At 43.7% G+C, this 19,687-nt stretch overlaps 1 protein-coding gene across 1 annotated transcript in view; it reads right to left on the reverse strand.

Annotated features, from left to right (window-relative positions):
• Nucleotides 1–1,679: 1,679 nt before the first annotated feature.
• The window catches only part of unc5db (unc-5 netrin receptor Db), a 162,695-nt gene continuing 144,687 nt past the window's right edge, over nucleotides 1,680–19,687 (reverse strand). The window contains exons 13-17 of the mRNA XM_041937034.1: nucleotides 14,121–14,348; nucleotides 9,618–9,767; nucleotides 6,756–6,920; nucleotides 4,163–4,341; nucleotides 1,680–1,941 (exon numbers count right to left, since the gene is read on the reverse strand). Coding sequence (XP_041792968.1) covers nucleotides 1,680–1,941; nucleotides 4,163–4,341; nucleotides 6,756–6,920; nucleotides 9,618–9,767; nucleotides 14,121–14,348 — 984 coding nt within the window. The remainder of the gene's footprint in view (nucleotides 1,942–4,162; nucleotides 4,342–6,755; nucleotides 6,921–9,617; nucleotides 9,768–14,120; nucleotides 14,349–19,687) is intronic.

Here is a 19,687-nt window from a genome sequence, read left to right on the forward strand (position 1 = left end):
CAGTATGTAACCCTCCCTGCAGCATGAAGGCTGGATGTTTTTTCTGGATACATTTTGTGTAAAAAGGATGAATTAAAATGTGAATTATTTTTCACTGAAAGAGTGGTAAAGTACATAATTTAATCATCCTGCAGCTCTGACCTGCTCAGTTGAATTCAATAACAAAATCAGTAAGGTTAAATGTTTAATGGTCTTCTTAAACTATGACAGATTTTCTTTTTCTTGAGGCGTCTTTTTAAATAACGATTCCGCTCAGAAGGTCACACAGTGCTACTACTAGCACTATAGCTGAGCCAATCCACTGACCATTTTGCTGTTTTCAGCCTCACATGCACAGAACATCCCTCACTGCTCTCTCAGTATGAGTGGGTTGCTGTTGATTTCAACAGATATGTGACTGCATGTTGTATTTCTGACACTGACGCCATCAGTATTCCTTTTTTGTTTGTTGCACAGTATGCAAACTGCCAGTCCATGTGCACATGACCTCTGCAGACATGAAATGCCAGTGTGTGTGTGTGTGTGTGCGTGTGTTGGGGTGAGGGGGAGGTGGTGGTGGGGGCAGTCGGATGTGTCAGGGCCTGATATGAGGTCTATGTGACGGGTGTTAATGGCGGGAATTGGGTGATAAGATGCGGGGATACGCTCCCTGCGGCGCCAGGAAATGATGTTTTACAGCTTCCTCCCGCTCTATCTCTTGGTGGAGGAAACTGTAATGAACTGTAATGCCACGGTTAGAAATCTCACTCTGCCACACTACGCTACAACCATGTTTTTTTTTTCCATATAACACTTGGGAAATCACCCTCTGCCTGTGCTGTCCTTCCAGGTTAGACTGGGGCTGATGTCGAGTTTTTTTAAAGGATTTTTTTTTGTAGAAATGATCATACAACACCGACTGTCCATTAGAAGTGCCAAACTTCAAACAGACTACATTTTTTTATTTATTTTTTTAAAGATGAAAATGGGTGAATTTCAAGATACTTGGCTTTGAAAGTTCACAATCACAACATTTAAGCAATCAGCAGCTTTCTTTTAAAAATATAATATTGGACGTCAAAAAAGTAGTTTCTAAGTCCTCATTCATTCACTGACACAGGGACATGGTGTGGTGGTGGTGGTGGTGGTGGGGGGGGGATTAGACCAGGTGTTTCTGAAATGACGCCACAGGTGTATTACCTTATTTGCATATAAGAACTTCTATGCAAATATGTCCAGCTGCCATGTTGACCACTGGGAAAAGGAGACGGCAGGGACAGGCCGGGGGAAAAAAGGAGCTCCAATCTCTTCCAACAGAAAATAATGGACAGAAAAGTTGAGGAAATACCCCCTCGACACCTCCTTAACCACTCACCCTCTGAGCTGGAAAATGATTCTGACTTCAACTTAAAGTAAGGAGCAAATAAATCAAAATGAACTGAAAAACGAGTGGAAAGGCAGAAGAAGATTTACAGTCCATCCTCGGACAGATTCGGAAAAGAGAGGGGTAGATCCACAGCAGGTACCGGCTCACCCCCACCTGTTGTGATTGGTCAGCATGTTGACTGCTCGCACCGTCGACTCGTAGACAACCTGATGATCTTCCAGCACTCCGCCACAGTGTGTAGTCCATCACTGGCCGCGCACATACACAGATATATGCCTTGTTTCGTCAGTTTCACTCACGGTGTCGTTCTCGCTCAGCCTGTGTACTCAGGAGCAGAGTCCTCTGTCGTCTGGTTTGTTAGTGTGCCCGTTCCGCACAGACTGCCCGCTTGTATGTGATTGAAGTCAGACTCCGGCTCATCCTGGTCCTTGGGGGAGCTTTTGGAGTGGATCTTGCCAATCTCCTCGAGGGCGCTGGCTAGAGAGTCAAGGTCAGCGGTGTCCTGGTGGCGAGCCTCCCACAGGCTCAGTATGACTGCCGACGGACTCTGCTGCTTTGCAAAATAACCCAGGTTTCTGTAGGGGGAGCACACAAAGCCGGATTAATGAACGACACAGGAAGTGGTCACTGTCAGGGACGGAGAAAGTGCTGCACGCTGGCCTCAGGTATGGACTGTACGCTTGCTGATTTACAAATGCATTTGTTTTGTAAAAGACACTAGTCAAACTGAATCTGTAAATAATTCGAATGGTTTTAATTTCCTTTGAGAGAGAGTGTTGGTGGAATTTTGATGCCCAGAAAATAAGGCCAGTAATTCTTAAACACTGGACGTTAACGGATAAGGCTCAAGCTTTTCCCTTCCCTATCTGTGGCACTCAGCCCCAAAGCATGCTGCTTATCACCGAAAATCTTTAAAACAGGTCACAAATACATACATAGAGCACACAAAATCCTAGCTGGGCACTGTAGTTTTCAGCTCATGTTACTCAGACAGATGGAAGTAATGCATTTGTTGGGGACTATTTTCAGCTGCGGATTAATACACATTTGTTGCTCTCGTGAGTATCTGGGACAGGTGTGGGATGGTGAATGTGGCATCGCGTCAAAATAAACTGCCGTGTGTCGCCCAATGCAACAGCGTGGCTCACTGATGTGATGTGTTGTGAAGTTTCTGGACAACAGTGGAGCTCTATGTCCCAGATGAGGAAGATATACTAGGCTTTGTTAACAGGATTCATGCATTGTTGGTTTGGGTCTTTTCATGGGATTCATGGAAAAGTAAAAAACATCATCTGACTCATCCTTTAATAGGGGTATCCAGTCAGTGAAGATTTTCAGGATATTTTATTATCAGTGGATCCCATGCACAGTACATGCCAAGCCGGGAAAAGATCAAATTAGCTTATAACAACACCACATCACACATCCTATATGCCACGAAACTGCTGCGTGGCTCCCAGGCATGGACGATATGATAACGTCTATCTTCAAACGACAGAAATGTGTCTACTACTACAGATTTTGTCGTATTGTTTCTGCTGTGGAGTCTCTTCTGTTCAGCGGCAGGACCTACTTTGCTGGTGCACGCGCTATAAATCTTTTTAAATACCACAAAGTATGATGACATGCTGTAAATGGTAGGCTGTAAAAGGCCCAAACAATTAAACATTTCAACGACTTCAAATTAATTTCACAGGAAACGTGCAATAGTTAGTGTTTGAGAGCCCAAACATTTGTTTTCTAGGTTGTCAGGTGGTCCTAAGTGTACAGAACATGCTCCCATAATTCTATCTTGTTGGAGAAATCATTGTACAAAGAACAGTTATCCACATGTCCAGCAACACTCAGATCAGACCCAAAATCAATACTAACAAAACCCATCTGGACCCTTGGGTCCCCTTCATTCGATTATTAGAAAATCTACTTATAATATCTATCTGTTGCTGAAAATTTCTTCAGCACAAACTGTCTTGAATGCTGTGAATAAAACCATCTGGTTTTACAAGCAGGTAAAAGAAAAAGTATGATCTTTTAAGACTATTAAATATATCATCAGAATAAATTACCACCAAGAAGATGAGTAATTACTGGCACACACACTTTGGTTTGGATTTAATTCTCAGGTGCTGCCAAACTGAAAAAAAGAGAGAGAGAGAGCTTGTTGCCATGCCAATATAATGGCTGTATGCATCATGTGGCGCTGAATCCAGTTGGGGGCAGTGTTTCACTGCCGCTCCCTGGTGCTTCACAAGAGAAAAAACATCCAGCAACATAAAAGGCTGCAGCCTTTGGTCGCATCAGGCTCAGTTCAAAGCCGCCCAACTTGGAGAGGAAAGCTTATCTGGATAATTTGGAATCCCAAAGGACTCTTAGATACCAGCGTCTCATGAATCATGCACTTAACAGGAGATTATAGCTGCCACAAGCTCAGACCAAGCAAAGACAACAACTGGATTGAGTAAAAATTAGTAGTGTCGCATCATAAATGCATATTTTTATTTAACAAAAAAGGACACACAAGTGATGAGTCAGTGATCACATGTATGCTTGACTGACCAGTCGACATGAACAGGAATGTAACATTTTTCAACATTTTTTTTTTTTAGATGTCCTGGTTATTTAACTGTTATGAAGAATTACCTGGCAACAAACGGCACATAAAGCCGCATTCATGAGATTAACGACACTCGCGAGATTGTTATCATTCTCATCAGCGAGCGTTCTAGGCGAGGCCATCGCAGAGGAAAGGGTGCACACATCATGAAATCTCAGAGAGGATGCACATCATACGCTCACCGATCTAAGTGGAGCTTCTGGGCTAAGAGTTGCCAGTCCTTGCCCTTGGCGTTGGCAGTGTCGAAGGTGGCACAGATCCTCTGGCGGATGGACAAGGGGATTTTGAAGGCCTTGGGCCCCGTCTGGGACGTGATGGTGCAGTCCGTCTGCATAAAAAATGGAACTGACTCCTTTTCAGTCTGGAGAAACACAGCAGAAACAGACGATGATCAGACCGGGGTCACATAGGATTTGCAAATGCGGCTGTGGGCTTGTTTTAACCACGCTGGAGGGGCAGATGGGCGGGATTTACTGGGGACGATTCAGACAGTTATGCTTCAAGTTTTAAAACATCCGACTGTACACAAGACAAAGGCAGAGACACTAGGTAAGCTCTGGGTTTTCTATACATTAGGACGCCTCTTAAATTGGTCAGACCCACCCTAAAACAACTCACTCATTGGCTGGCCAGGCAAAAGCGCCTCCAGATCATTTTCTGGTCTGAATTTCTGTTCATTCTTTCAGCGATTTGCTCCCATAGACGTCACGCAGGGGATTCACAGCCTACTCTACTTTAATCAGCAGGAATCGACTTCCACAAAGGAGCAAACCACAAGCTTTAAAGCCACCCTTTTAGCCTACAGGTGGTGTGGTTGGTGCTCAGGATTCAGGGGGAGTGTTACTTTAAGACCACATTTACCACACATCACACTGCTGCATGTCTTTACGCTGGCAGTGACTTTTCCACGTGGCTTTCCAACATCCTATTATCTGCACTCAAACTCCTCTGTAGCTCAAGCATGTCAACTCCCGATGTTCTTTTCTATTTCTGTCTTATTGACAATGACTTATACAACTGACACATCGAGGCATCGTTTTTGGGTTCAACCTCCAGTCGGCTCCGAGCCGATTTGCACGCTGACCAAACAGTGTTTGGAAAGACAGTATTACAGCCTCTTTCAACCTGTTTAGTACATCACACTGCCAGACTATCAGCAGCATGGCTCTCTTACACTGTTTACAGTCTGTGATGGCTCTGCTCACTATTTATTTATTAGCCCCGCTGGAACCCTGACATCGCACTGATCAACACAACATGATATGCTCACCACAAGGTACGGCGCGGAGCGCGGTGGGGAAGCAGATTTGACTGTGGTTTTACTTTGAGAGTGTGCATGTGAAATTTGAAAAAGGAAACAAAAGGCCTAGAAAAGAGTATGAATCTTAATCATAAATGATTTACCCTTTGCATTCATTGAAAGGTCAATGCTGGAGTAGAAACAGTCACTTTTTATTCCAATTGTTGGAAAAATGGTAATATTTAAATGGTGATCATCTGTTTAAAATTCTCAGTGTAAAAGTGCAACAGGCCTGGCCTTGTACTCCAGTGTGGGTGCTCCAAAAAGAGGCAGCCTGTCTGACCCAATGCCCTTTTCCCCATGGGGCTAATAATCGCCCATCTAACAGGCATGACGAACAGATAACCATGACAATTCATTGAAAAAGTGACAATCCAAAGCAGGATGACATTTTTATGCAAATAATTAATTTGTGCATAAAAAAACCTGAGAAGAAAAGGAAATTCTAAAAAAAAAAAAAAAAAAAAACTTTGCAAAAAAGCTCTGTGTGGAGCCATGAGGAGAAACTTAAATGTTACTGATGTCATCTCATGGTGTCCTCTCCTTCTGTTGGCACCTGACGGGAGAATTAGCGCCACCCAGTGTTTTATCTTGATGCACTCTTCTCCTCATACTTACATAACAGTCACGGATGAAAATATTTTGCATTGTCTTTTGCCAGTTGTCAGGAAATGTGGTTAAAATGTGTGCATGCTGGCATAAGTCGCGTTTAAAACTGCTGTGTCGGTGCTCTGTATGTAGATAACAATGACGTCTGTTTATTGTAGGAGCCGAAATGAATGTGGTGATGATCTGAACTCACAGCTCCAATAAGCACTTTTATTTCCTCATCCTACCCTATTAAGACAAACCCCGACTAATCATGAAGGCAGGATTAAAACATACCATAAAAAGCAATTGCAAATAATATTTCACCATTCACCTGCGTCTGCCTGTAATAGCACGTGTTTAAACAGTGCTGGTGGCCTTGAGGTAGGACAAGGACGTTTGTGGCTGGTTGTGAATGAGCAGTTGGGTAAAATCAATGAGTAGCACTCTCTTCTGCCTTAACAACTACTGTCAAGGTGCTCTTGAGTGAGGATTTCTAACTCCTAGCTGCTCCAGTGGAGCTGCTCAGCGGCTGACAGAACACCGCTGTTACACCGGGCAGCTCCCAGGTGCTAGTGCATGTGAATGTGATGCCGGCTATTTGCTGGAACACATGTCTCCCTGGACAAATAAAGGTTAAAAAATATGTACAGCGAATGTGGTGAACACCTGGATCTCTGATGTCTGTGTTTAGCATAAATCTGGGAAGAAAGAAAGAAGGAAAGAAAGAAAGAAAGAGTGTCCTCCTTGCTCTATTAATACACAATGCAAGCTCAGGAGAGCCGGCCCTGCTGTCAGTGGACACACTCCGGGAAGGTTACATAAAGGTTGAGCGCGAAAGTGAAACGTCCCCCCCGCCTCGCCCCCCCGCAGCTGCAGAGCCTCACCTCGGCCACAGCCGTGTAGACCTGCAGAATCTGCTCGTGGCCTTTGACCTGGCGCACGCTGATTTTGCAGGAGAGCTGGGCGGTGGCAGGGCTGTATCTCTCCAGAGAGAAGGCACAGTGCAGGGGCTGCTGGTTGCTGCACCACACTTGGGGGAAGGAGAACTCCTGCGGAGGCAGAAGAAGAAGAGGGACGTCGGAAACATAACACAGTACACAGCAACGTTAACATGTGCTCTAAATGAGATGATTCAGCTCCCTGCGCCACAGCACACGAGGCCACATTGTCACCTGCTCGGCCACTTACAGCGAGATAAAAGGTAAGAGCTTTCTCTGAAGTCTCGTGGCTTGATATATTTATGCATAGAAATAACTACTGTTGAGGTGAGACACAAGATATGCTAGTATCATTTACAAAAACAGCCTGATTCCCTCGTACAATAAGCAGCTCGCAGGCTTTGTGCTGTAATACATGTAGGAATATGGGGAACAGGGAAAAGATTGCCTTTGATGTATAATTAATTTCCAGAGAACGGGTACATCTGTAGGGAAACGTCCTTGACCTCTGCAGGACTCCGTGTCTGCCATATCTGCATACTAAAAAGTGACCTGTAAAGGATCCTCAGCGAATACCGCGGCATTAAATCTGGTGACCTGTGTGCCTACTGATGACTTAACCCTTGTGGCTTTGATCTTGGCTGCCCAGTGCAGCTCACAAGAGCAGATAATGGAGTCTGGGAGTGGTAGCGGAGGAGGGGGAGGGGTGGAGGCTCTTTAGCACTAAAAGGCTGACTTGATGTATGGCACGACGCTCGGCTATTACTCTACACCTGCTCCACCAAAGCAGGTTGGTGGTGCCTGCCTGCCTGTCATCCCGAGGCCCTCATAAATAAGGCTGTGGCGAGTCTTTGAAACGCAGAGCTTTCACCCTGCATTCAGATCTTGGAGCTCGGCTGCTCCGCAAATGGCAACAAAAGGTAGGAAACAGCATTCGCTGGCTGCTGCTGTGCGTTCCAGCACTGTTTGCATCTTAATGCTCCTGCAAGCAGAACAAACACAGCGCTATTCATCTCAAGTCACGTCCGCCAGCGGGATTCACACAAAATGCTGCACGCAAACGCAAACGTGAAGTCAAAACCAGATGAATGACGCGGGAAATGACTTTCATCAAGACAGGTTTCACGTGTCTTCTTTGTAGGAGCAACAATGGGTTGCAAACATCACCGCCTGAGGCTGTGAAGGTTGCTTTCTAAACCCGGGGGAGGGGCTGTTGCTGTGTCACTTAGCACCTGGCTAGTTTAGCGGCAGTTTAGAGCTGGCTCAGCTAAACCAGAGCTATCAGGGGTTTAAGATGCAGGTTCGCGCTATAAGCTGGAGCCGCTGTGTCAAAAAGAGCACAGGCTAAGCTCATTGTTATTCTGAATCAAGAAAATTTCAGCTTTCTGATTCTCCACTTTACCTGACATCAACTGCTGTGGGTGTGTGTTTCAATCAGGGCGTGGCAACCTAGCTTCCTGTTCACACCTACTCACCTGCACACCCACACACTCCACTCTTTGCCAGATCGCCCAGTGTGTCATCACGGTGCCACAGTCAGTTGACTCTCCCGGTTCTACAAGATTTCCTGCTACTGTCTTTGAACCTGCCTAATCCTCTTTTACCTGCGCTTCAGCTCCTGCCGCCTAGTCTGCCTGCTGCTCCTGATCCTCGCCGGTCTCCAGCGCTCTTCCTAAAGACTCCAGCCGCTGCCTGCCCTCCTCCGCTGTTTGCCTCTGATTCACCAAACACTGACCAGCAAGCCCCACTCCATCACTCTGGATTTTCACCACCGCTAATCGTACAATAAATTGCTCTTGGTTAAACTTTTACATGGTCTCTGAGTCTCAGTTCTGCTTTTGGGTCCTGAGTAATTCCCCCGAACTTAACACGAGATGGTCGAGGCACACCTGAAATAGGCGGCTTTCCCCACCGTCTACATCTGGTGAGTCAGACTGTGGCATTTATAACCCGGCTGAACTTCTGATCATCACAAAAACACATTTTTACCAGTCTAAAACATACTGTAGAACATCTGGCCCCTACAATAATAATTGTGTCTCCGAACAATCTACTGCCGTATCAATTATTTGCGAAATGCATTGGCTCACATTAAAATCATTCTATCAACTGACAATACTAATGACTTACACTACACTTAGAAATGCAGACTTGATAACTTATTAGAAAGTAAAAGAAATCTGAACCTTTATTAATCAAATATGAAATTAAATCTGATTGTCTTTCTGAAAGTAATTTATTAAAGAAAAAGGGTTGATTTGTACTTCGTGTGTGATCTGAGGGAAATTCATTAAGCGTCATTTTGCTTTGCACGGCCCTTTGTATTGGACATTTTGTGATCTTTGTTTTAATGGCATCATGAATACAGATGAGCTGGTGGATAGGTATGACCAGTGCAGCTGGATGCTGTTCACTGCTCTGCTGTACGTATTGATGTCTGGGAATCCAGTGGGGGGAGGACCTGGAGATGGTGTGACACTTAAACCAAATGAAATTCAATACATTTAATACATAAAAACTAATGAACATCACAGCTATGAAACCCTTTTACAGAGTGCCTTATTAGAAAGTGATATCAGATTAATATTACATTAACATACATCCAGCAACACACAAAGCAAAAAGGGCCAAAGGGAGAATCTCTAACTCACAAGAACAATCTCTCAGCACCCCCCCACACTGTCTGACTGCTAAGTGAACCCTAGGAGGAGCGGTGCAGCAAACACTGCAGTAATTAGCTCTTAGCGGCCAAAACATGATCTTAGGAATTAACACTTGAGTATCCGCTGGCTGTTTTCGTGTCATCACCTGACATGTGGTAAAGGGTTTGATGCTCCACAGGAACTGCGGGACATCCTGGATGGACACCTGGAGGCTGAAGGTGTTCGCTCGGAAAGGCAACATCTTTGGCTCCTCGAGGAGCTGACCCCCTCTGCTCTTCTCTGCCGCCACCACTCCCTGGAGGGGAAAGGAAAGGAAAGAAGGAAGCACAAGGCAGGGAGGTAGGATAGAAGAAAAGAAAAAAAAAAAAGAGGGGGGAAAGAGAAATGAGATGACCGTGAGAGAAAACTAAGGATACAAGAATCCTTTCCGTTGAAGGTAAACTACCTTTGCATATCAGCACTAACACCTGTTGCTCATCCTTTCCTCTGTCACATCCACTAATTGACTCATCACAAATATTAACACAGAAGCCAAGAAGTGACGCTAAGTCTCCGCAGAACAAATCATACAAACAGGCGCTCACATTAGCATCGCATTTGCAGCCTCAACCTGACAGACAGAAGCTCGAATTTAATGCTGGGGAAACGCCTGCGTCGGGGGGGGGGGGGGGGGGGGGGCAAGCGTCCATCTCCCAAATTGAATTTGTGATGATGAAAGAGCACTTTGATTGCCGCTCGCAGGTATTCATCTGTCATCATTGTTCAGTGTCCCGGTGGGACGGTTCCGTGCTCGGCCTGTCTGTCCTCAGCCATCTCAATCACAAAGGGAAAAGACAGAGAACAGAGCTGTGACTAATGCCAGGCCACGCTGATTGATTCTGACAAAGCGTCTGTGCGTGCATGGCTGAGTGTGTCCGTTCACTTTTAAACACGTGTTTGCAGAATAGTGTGCCCGGGGCGTGCTGCATATTGCATATCTATTGCTGTAGGTGTGAGAGCAATCAACAATTGGCATGTGGCGGCAGGGAACGTGAAATATGGCGTTCCTCCCCTGCCATCTGCCTCTGCCGTTCAAAACGACAAAACACCGAGCAGCCGGACTGTCCCTCGCTGTCCCACAATGAGTGTATTCTGGCACCTGCTGGGTTGTCATTGTAAATAAGAAATGCCTGGTAAAATAAAGATTAAAGAAATGAAAATACATTTGCCTTGTTTTTCTCATATAGCATGTAGCTAGCTTGGATCTGTGATAAGGTTCCCGCTATGTGATTGAAGTTTTGTGTTGCCTGAGACTGTTGCTGGTCTGCTGTTTGACACATCACACACGGATGACGTGTCTCAGATCATGTTTTACATCTGAGCGAGTGTTGCGATGTCAACAGAGAATGAGAAATCCAGACAGAGGAATTGCAGATGTGGTGGAGTTATTCTGGGAGGACTTTTACGCCCCCTTCAGCAGCAAAGCAGCAGCACTTTCAGTCGACCAATCAGCAGCCACGGGAAACGAGCACGAGCTGCGAACGTGTGCAGATAAATCCAGTTGCCTAGCTTAAAATCCTGTTGCAGTGCTGCTAAAGGCAAATGGAAGCTGAGGCTATACTGTTACTGTAGAGCCTGAATGGAACTGAACACATTCTGACTGATGATTGGTCAGAAATCGTCATCTTTGTCAGATGAAGGCAGCCTGTGTTCATGTGGAGGACATTCAGTCTATTCAAAACATTAGAGTGAAATTTGTGATAATGCAGAGTTTTGTAAAAATTCATATTAATATGAATCATGGTTGAATGAAGATCATGGTTTGTCTTAAAATAACCACTTCCTTAGAAAAATCAACAATGACTGTTTGTCATGTGTGGAAGTCATGTGAGTGAGCCACCACTCAGACAGAGAAACAAGCTGGAAGAATTATAACTGACGGCCAAGACGTAAACATGGCCGTACAGAACTATCCCTGAGACTCCAGCGTTTCTATGTTGATGAACACTGAAAATATCGTTTAAAGAAAACTTTGCAATCTAAATTTACAGCAGTAGTAGCATTCAGAGCCTTCATCACAGCTCGTATCTAGTGTCCCTCCAGGTTCACCTGGATGCTGTGACCCTGCGGACATGATTTCTGCCCATTCCTGAGCATCAGGACATCCCATGTCTTGTCGTCTACAGCTGGCACCAAAAAATTCACACTTTTTGGTGATTTTAAGATCTTTACTTCAACCAAATTTGTATCCACTAACTCTAACATGAGATGATGAAAATTGCATGACAGTAAATATTCAAAAAGTCTGGCTTGTTAGAGGCACTCCTCCAAAAGAGACAGCGGCATTGTGTGATATCACAGGAAACATCAGAAAAGCGCTTCATTGGTGTCAGTGGAAGAAAATGCCTCCCTGGGTTGCATCAGGCTTCCCGTTCATCCACAACCCGGTCTGACTGTGCCGGAGCTTGGAAAACACACAGCAGAGATGTTGTGCTAACAGACAGGAGCCCATGGGACGCGCAAAAATCTGGCATCTGCTCGGCAGGCTGGGAATTCATAAACCAAATCCAGAATGCATTTTAAAGCCAGCTGCCACTGACGGCTGCGACATGACAGAGAGGCGGCGGGGAGGCAGAGCCAGTCACAAGGCTCGCGGTTCTCCGCTCGGCTCGGCTCGGCTCTTCTGTTAGTCTGGTCTCTCCGGGGAGGAGGGGAAGCTTGATTTCCCAGATGTTCGCTGATGAGATCTCAATGCTTAAAAACCCTATAGGTCGCTGAAGGATAATCAAATCAAACAAGATAAAAGAAGAATGATTGGTTAACATGTGAATGGCAGTGATTACAGTACGGCAGCCTTTGTCTCAGTCTAGTACAACCTCTGCGAGAGAATCTGTCAGGCTGTTACAGAGTCCCCACTATCAGCTCTGCAGTATTGTTTCACAGTGGTAATGAGTCTGCAATCACTCACGGTTTAACTGGCAGACAGCACATGCTGAGATCCCTGCTGCCTCAGACAGCCCAGGCAAAAACCACATACACACAAGATGTTCGGTTTGAATCTAGGCCACGACCTACAATGTGTACTTCCTAACCGAGGAGGAATTTCTAAAGCGAAAATGTGCATCCTCACAAGAGGTCAGGGACAGCCAAAGTTGTGATGCACAGTTGGGGGAAATGAGTAAGAAATGCTCTTCTCTCTCTCAACAAACCACCTCCAATGCAATAATTGACGTTAAAGCCACGCGTTGGCCAACAGTGCAGCAAGACAGGATCAAATGGCCACCGCTTTGACGACCCGTTCATTTACAGGGTCACAGCAACAGATATGCTCACAAACCTCCAGTCATTTGCTCATATTTTCAGATATTTGCCTCTGAGATTTCTGCCTCCATCTCAACACAATGGAGAAGAATGGAACTTAATTTGTGCTGCTCACAGCTTTGAAAAGTGACATTCAAAAGCAAAGCGTCTTTTGAGAAATAATGTCCCACTTACTCTGGATAATCCACTGGCCTCATTAACAGTTTTCCTAGGACTAAGAAAGCGTCCCTACGAGAACTTGACAGCGTATTCACGGATTATCCTGAGACACCAGGACACTGGAGCAAGACACTGCAGACACAGAGCAACATTCATTTGGAGCCGTGTTTCTGGCAACCTGAGTACTGTCACTCCAATATTCACTCTCCTTGTAGGCTTTGTTTTCATCATCCACCAGCTCCAGAGGGAAATACAGCTCTTTAGCTGCTAAATGCTTCACAGTGTTCACCGGCTACTCGCTAACTTTGTCTGTCTGCTGTTTGCTACTTGGCAGGTAGAGAAATGTGGCTTTATTAGAGCTGTTTGTTGCTTAAAACAGCATTTTGGTAAGAGCCAAAACAATGAGCTGAAAGACGCCCAAACACTCTGACAGCTGAGAGGAACTGCTGACTCAGGTGACACCTTCCACATCACACATGCTCATTTGATCCATTCGCCAAAATCCGATTGATGCAGCTTAAAAAAAAAAGTTGAAACATGATGCTGGTGTCATGTCACGCAAGTACAATATTTTCTTATCCATATCTTACCATGTGCAATAAAAAAAAATGCCACTGGCAATATTGTTTTTATCCTCTTTTTGTATAATGTATGTATTTAGTTAATTTTATTTTGAATCCCTTTTAATGGTCTATTTGTTCTTTTCCCATGTCTCCTTTTTCTTCTTGCTATTATCGCTGTCTGGACATCTTAATTTCCCCTGGCGTGAGATCATCTCATCTTATCTTACAGCTAAAGAAGTAACTACCATGAAAAGGTCATTTCTGGGGTTAACAACTAACGCAAGCATTGGCAAAAGAGGTAAACAGTATTCTTGCATTCTTGACCACATAAGCAGAAGCATTGGAGAATGTATATGAGCACATGCTACACCATGGCCATTTTGAAATAGACCTGCATTAAATTAGCTTTTGCACCATGAATTATCAGTTTATGAGCTCAAACATTGGATCAGGGAAGCCAAAGTGTTTGCTAGTGTTCTCTCTGGCCTCATCCTCCTATAAATAAATGACGCCGTGGACATCTGTGAAACACAGTGCTGCAGGAAGTGGCAATGACTCAACCTTTGTTTGATAAACAAATAGGGTAAAACAATGATCCAAACACCTAGCCGGCGTCCCTCCCCCACCTGAAAGGCGTGCGGCGTGTTGTCCACACAGTACACCCGCAGGCTGTAGCTCATGGAGCCCGCCTCCATGCTCCCAAACACAGCCAGCTTCAGCCTCTTGACGGCAGCCTGCGTCAGGGGCTCGCCCACCAGGGCGTACGAGCCCGGCTGGTCCAGCAGCAGGTGGCAGCTCGTCGAGTCCATCAGGCAGTAGCAGGAAGTTGACTCCTCCTCCACCGACATCACTTCCTGAAATAAAGCACAGAGGTGGTGCCCATGAGGACAAGGTAGGTGTCTTCCTGACGTCAGCTGCCTAATGCTACTTTTGCTGATGCTGACCCTTTAACTCTCAGCCAGAATGGATCACATTATGTATTCTGTGTTTTTTACCTTTGACTCAACTTCTTGTATAACTGATCAGGTATTTAAAAAAGTAGTACACTTGTATACAGGCATTATCTCATGAATATCTATGGCAGTATTAGACAGGTTGGTTCTGTCAGCAGGACATAAGGTGCTTATTACACTTCACTGCATTCACTTCACTGGATTGAAGGGGTGCTGACCGCGGAGCTGCTTCTCGTCTTGGTGTGAACTGTAAAATTCCCTCTCTGTTACTGGATCTTAGTGAAATCTGGACATATCTGGTATGTCTTTACATTAGATTCAAGATTCAAGATTTCTTTATTGTCCTTGAGCATGACATGTCAATGAAATATGCATTGCAACCCTCATGTTAGAAACAAGATAATAAGAAAGATAAGAAAGATTAGAAAATAAAATTAAGATACTAAAATAAAAATGTTCGTATGTGCAATTAAAAATATACCAGAAAATTAAAAATATACAAGAAAATTAAAAATATACCAGAAGTACCATTAGTACTTTCCCCAAACCTTTTTGATTTATTCCTTAAAATGACACCAAACACGGCACTAAAGTATATTTTTAACCTTTAACCTCCATTCAAACTGATTTTCATAACTATCCTGTAAACTCATGATTGTATATATATCCTATATATGTTTACCTACACTGACAACAGGTACGCCCAAAGGCTTATCATGTTCATGCAAGTTCACTGCATACAATGCAATTTGCAGTTCTTGTCTTCATTTCAAGTTTCTGTAATTAATGAAATCTCTATATTCTAATTCCTTAGAGACACATGAATAACTATAGTTAAATCTGAGAGTAACCTTCACAGTCAGAAATAATCGAAATTTATCTTACACCCTGAGACTTCCCCGATCTGCAGAGGAAACCTTCAGCATCCATGATGCTCAAAGCAGCACACAGTTAGCTGCTAAGGCCGATTGTAGAACTAAATATTCATGCCCAGAGCTACATAGAAATCAAAACTGGAAAAACTGTGCAAATGAACTTCTGTATACAGTAGAATGTATTATGGATCGAGTTCTGCTACGCTGCTGCTGCTTTAAATCACAAAGCAAGTTGTAAGCAGTCTCCTGAGAATGTGAAAAACCATTTCCTACATGAGTGATGGTGTTAGTACACAGCAGAACACAAAATAGTCATTATGGACAATACAGAGTGTTTTATTTATGAGATGACAACAGAAGGGGGCAGGGAAGCACTTCATTATTTCCTTTTTGTTAATTTTTTTTTCAGGCTTTTTGCCTTTAATGGATAGTGACAGCTGAAGAGAGACAGGAAGGAGGGGGGAAAGAAGGGATGGCACACAGCAAAGGGCCTGTGCTGCCATCAAACCCAGGCTGCTGCTGCATTAACGCATGGGGCGTGCACGCTCCACCAGGTGGGCTACCAGGGCACCCCACACTTCATTATTTCCAACTCGAATGAAGGAATCTTTAATGTGGACTGTCTTTCACTCTTTCCTTTCCCTTCCTTTCTTTTCCTTTTAATCATCAGAAATTGAACAGAGGACACTGTAACAAACCCAGCAGGGAGCAGGACTTCCATTACACCAATGGGAAGTAATGACAAGCCAAATGAATTACCCGAATGTGCTGACTTCAATCTGTGTTTTTGCAATGAATATTTGAGCTCATTCCAGCAGATGCTGTTTCGAGGGCTCTTGGTTGAGCTCACTGTTGTGGCGGAGAGCCACCATTTTCAGTGAAAACATTACTAATATACTAAATTTATTTTTGAACAAAAACTGCGGACGATCTTAATCACAGGATAATCCGGGGAGAGGAAGGCGTGGAGTGCACCGAATTCACTTTCAAATCCCTTCCTGTCATTATCCAAACTTTCTTTCAACACCGTCGTGCAGTGTGTGGCATGCCTGTCCTTTCAAGCAGATGGAATCCATGAAATACATGTGATTATACAATTTAATGAGGAGCTGTGAGACCAAACAGGGTGCTAAAACACAGCCCGAGGAGCAGTATTTATTGCCTCACAAATATTCACCAGTTAACTGCCAGTGTGGCCGTCAAAAGCCATGTTATCGGCCATCATGTCTGCAAGACAGCAGACCTCCTCCTGTTCACTCCCTGCTCAGTTGCTTTAGAACAATGGTCGCTACATACTTACAGCGCTTTTGCATCTGCTGCCCGATCTCATTATGCAAGCATGTGCTTTGACCTATAAGAGAGGATTGCAACAACATGGAAATACTCAACTGTATTAATTGCAAATGTTCTTTTTTCTTGAAGTTTAATGTTCATTTTTGACAGTCGTGACAATCTCATAGTGAAGTATTTCCATCTGTGGAGGTTACATTTACTAAAAACTACCATCTTTAGGGCCCCAGCTGAAATCTGATTGGCCCCTAAAGTGCCCCTGTCCTGTTGCTTGACTCTTTACGTAAAAAAATATAATGTATGTGTATATATATTATATATATATATATATATATATATATATATATATATATATATATAATATTTATATAAAAACTGGTGTGTTCAAACTTCTATTACTTGGCTTTGTACTCACGCCAGACATCGTTGGAAAGTTAAAATTCTTGTGAATCGATTGATGCAAACTATTTCGAGGTACAATCACAACAGCAGTACAATCAACACCAGCAACAAACAAACAATTCATTATAAAATTGAGGCAAGTCACTGATCAATTCTCAAATTAACCAACAATCGATAACACTCCAACAACCAGTCTGGTTACACTGGCAAAGGTCCAGACGATCCAGTCCAGTAAATATTTAGTCTAAAACATTTTAATAATCCACAGAAAGCTGTTTGATCACCTCAAATTAGCCAGCAGACGTGCTAATCTTCCATGTTTTCATTACAACTCCTGTAAGCGTGTGCATGTAGGTGATATATTGGTCTCAATATGGCCGCTGGACGCGGACCTTTCGATTGACTCCTCTCTTTTCCAATTAGGGTCTTCATCTATACAGCCGTTTGCTGAAACATTGAAAGGAAGGGCCTTGTTCTCTTCTTTTGTGTAAAGATTGAGCCCATGGCAACTGATTATAGAGATGATGTTCTCAGTGGATTAAGCATTTCAATACTTTCATAGTATTCATATAGCACCTCGACCTGCTGTATGATAAATAAAAAATAGAAGTAAATCTCACTTATTTCAAATTTCAAAAGAATAATTCAATATTTTGGGAAACAGACCTACAGCCAGGAGACGTTAGCCTAATAGTATGACGAATTAGCTATTAGCAGTTGCTGTTTACAATGTAAGATTTCCCCAGCTGGCCCAAATTTATAAGATAAGATAAGATACGATAAATAAAGTTTTATCTTATCCTATCTTATCTTATCTTATCTTATCTTATCTTATACAATGATGCACAGATATGCTAGCTATGGGAGTGTATCTGTTTCCAGAGTCTGATGTTTCCCAGCTCAGTATCCTGTTAACAAACATCAATCCTCCTATTGTGTTTGGGCCAAATATGACCTGTTCAAGTCAAAATATTTCATAAGCATTATTCAGTTTTTATTGGAACAAGGCAACAAAACAGCTTACACAAACAACCCAGTGGTTATTATTTATTTGAACCCAAACCCAAACATCCTTTTGCCTCCATAATCTGAGTGTCACAGCCACTGCTGGGAGCCAAATCAGCAGCCAAGCTACAATAACTATGTGTTGTTTTTCGAACACCCGCATACACCTGTCCCTCACACCTCACACCTCCCCCAGCGTCTTCACGGCTTTCCCTCAAGGCCCCCCCCCCCCCCTTCAACTCTCACACAAGCCCCTGGGAAAGCTCTGATGTATAGTTTATCCTCAGTTTAGCCGGAGGATTTGGTGTTTAAGATTCACTCGTACATGGAAGAACACTGAGAGACAGATTAATACGTTGCTGATGTTGGTCTTTTCGTGGGATTTGTTGACAAAAAGAGAAATATTGAATAATGCCACCCTTATTCTACCATGCATAAAGGGATGTAACTCCACAGTGTAAGTACAAAGTGCACCTGAAGCAATGTTACAGCTCAGTGAATAATGAATTATCTTGGCCAGCTCGGTGTCTGACCAGAATTGTATCACGACACATCAGGGAAAAAAAAAAAAAAAAAAAACTTAGAAAAAGTATAGAGCCAAATACACACAATACTCTGGGTCCAATTCATTTCCAGTTGGCAAATACAGTTTTTCAGCTCATACATTACAATCAGGCACCGTATCACTCAATGAGATGCAACATAAAGTGAGAAATGCTACCATTCTGTTCAGCCACATTCATGTCAGGTGTTGGGATTCCTTCTGTGAATACTTCATGCTTATGCATTTTGTATTTATGCTTTCTGCGTCCTCATCAGCACAGCTTAACACACCGCAATATGGTGCTGAATAATAATACACTGTGGCTGAGAGTGCAGTGCAGGCTTCTGTGAGTAGTGTGTATTTTAATGACAGCTGAAATAAGGGTATTTTAATGGCACTGTGCATTTGCAGGTATTATGCATCTTCAGAAACCCTCCTCCTCTCTCTCTCTTTAGGTTAGACCTCGATGGTAAGTCATTATTTCTAACCAAGAAGCTCTGAGGATGTCTGCGCCCTTTAAATATTAGAGTAAAATCTCAAAGCGACATGAATCTTGTATTTATTCATATTCCCTCCGGTCCCCTTCCCTTACTCATTCGCAACACTTGCACATCTTGAGAAATTGCCCTCTTACGCTGAAAAGAAACCATTTTTTGGTCACACAATAGCGAACCTAGAATGCTTAGAAAAAGCCAGGATAGGCAAACATGAGCCTGAACTCAAAGGAGGAGGACGGAGATACAGAAACTGACAGAAAGCGGCGACACCTCTGTGAGCAAATGAGATGCCGGCTCATCAAAAAGAATCTCTAGCTGAATGACCTGAAGAGAGTCGGCATGGTCTCTAATCTGCAGAAGGTTCAGGTGGCATCACAGTGAGGATGACAAAAACAGACAAATGAGAGCAGATGAGGGCAGAGAGGCAGCCTGCACTTACGACGTGAGGCACAGAAGAAGACAGATATCAATCTCATGTCAGCGCCTTACGTACGAAGAAAGGCAGCTCACTTTTAATCACTTTACATCACCATGGTTACCTATGCTGCATAGCCAGGCGTCCCCGGAGCAGATTCACTTCTGATGATCACATCAAAACAACGTGCTTTAAAATAAACCCATACTTCA

Source organism: Chelmon rostratus, chromosome 5 (genome assembly GCF_017976325.1).
Source record: "Chelmon rostratus isolate fCheRos1 chromosome 5, fCheRos1.pri, whole genome shotgun sequence".
In the NCBI taxonomy this organism is placed as follows: domain Eukaryota; kingdom Metazoa; phylum Chordata; class Actinopteri; order Chaetodontiformes; family Chaetodontidae; genus Chelmon; species Chelmon rostratus.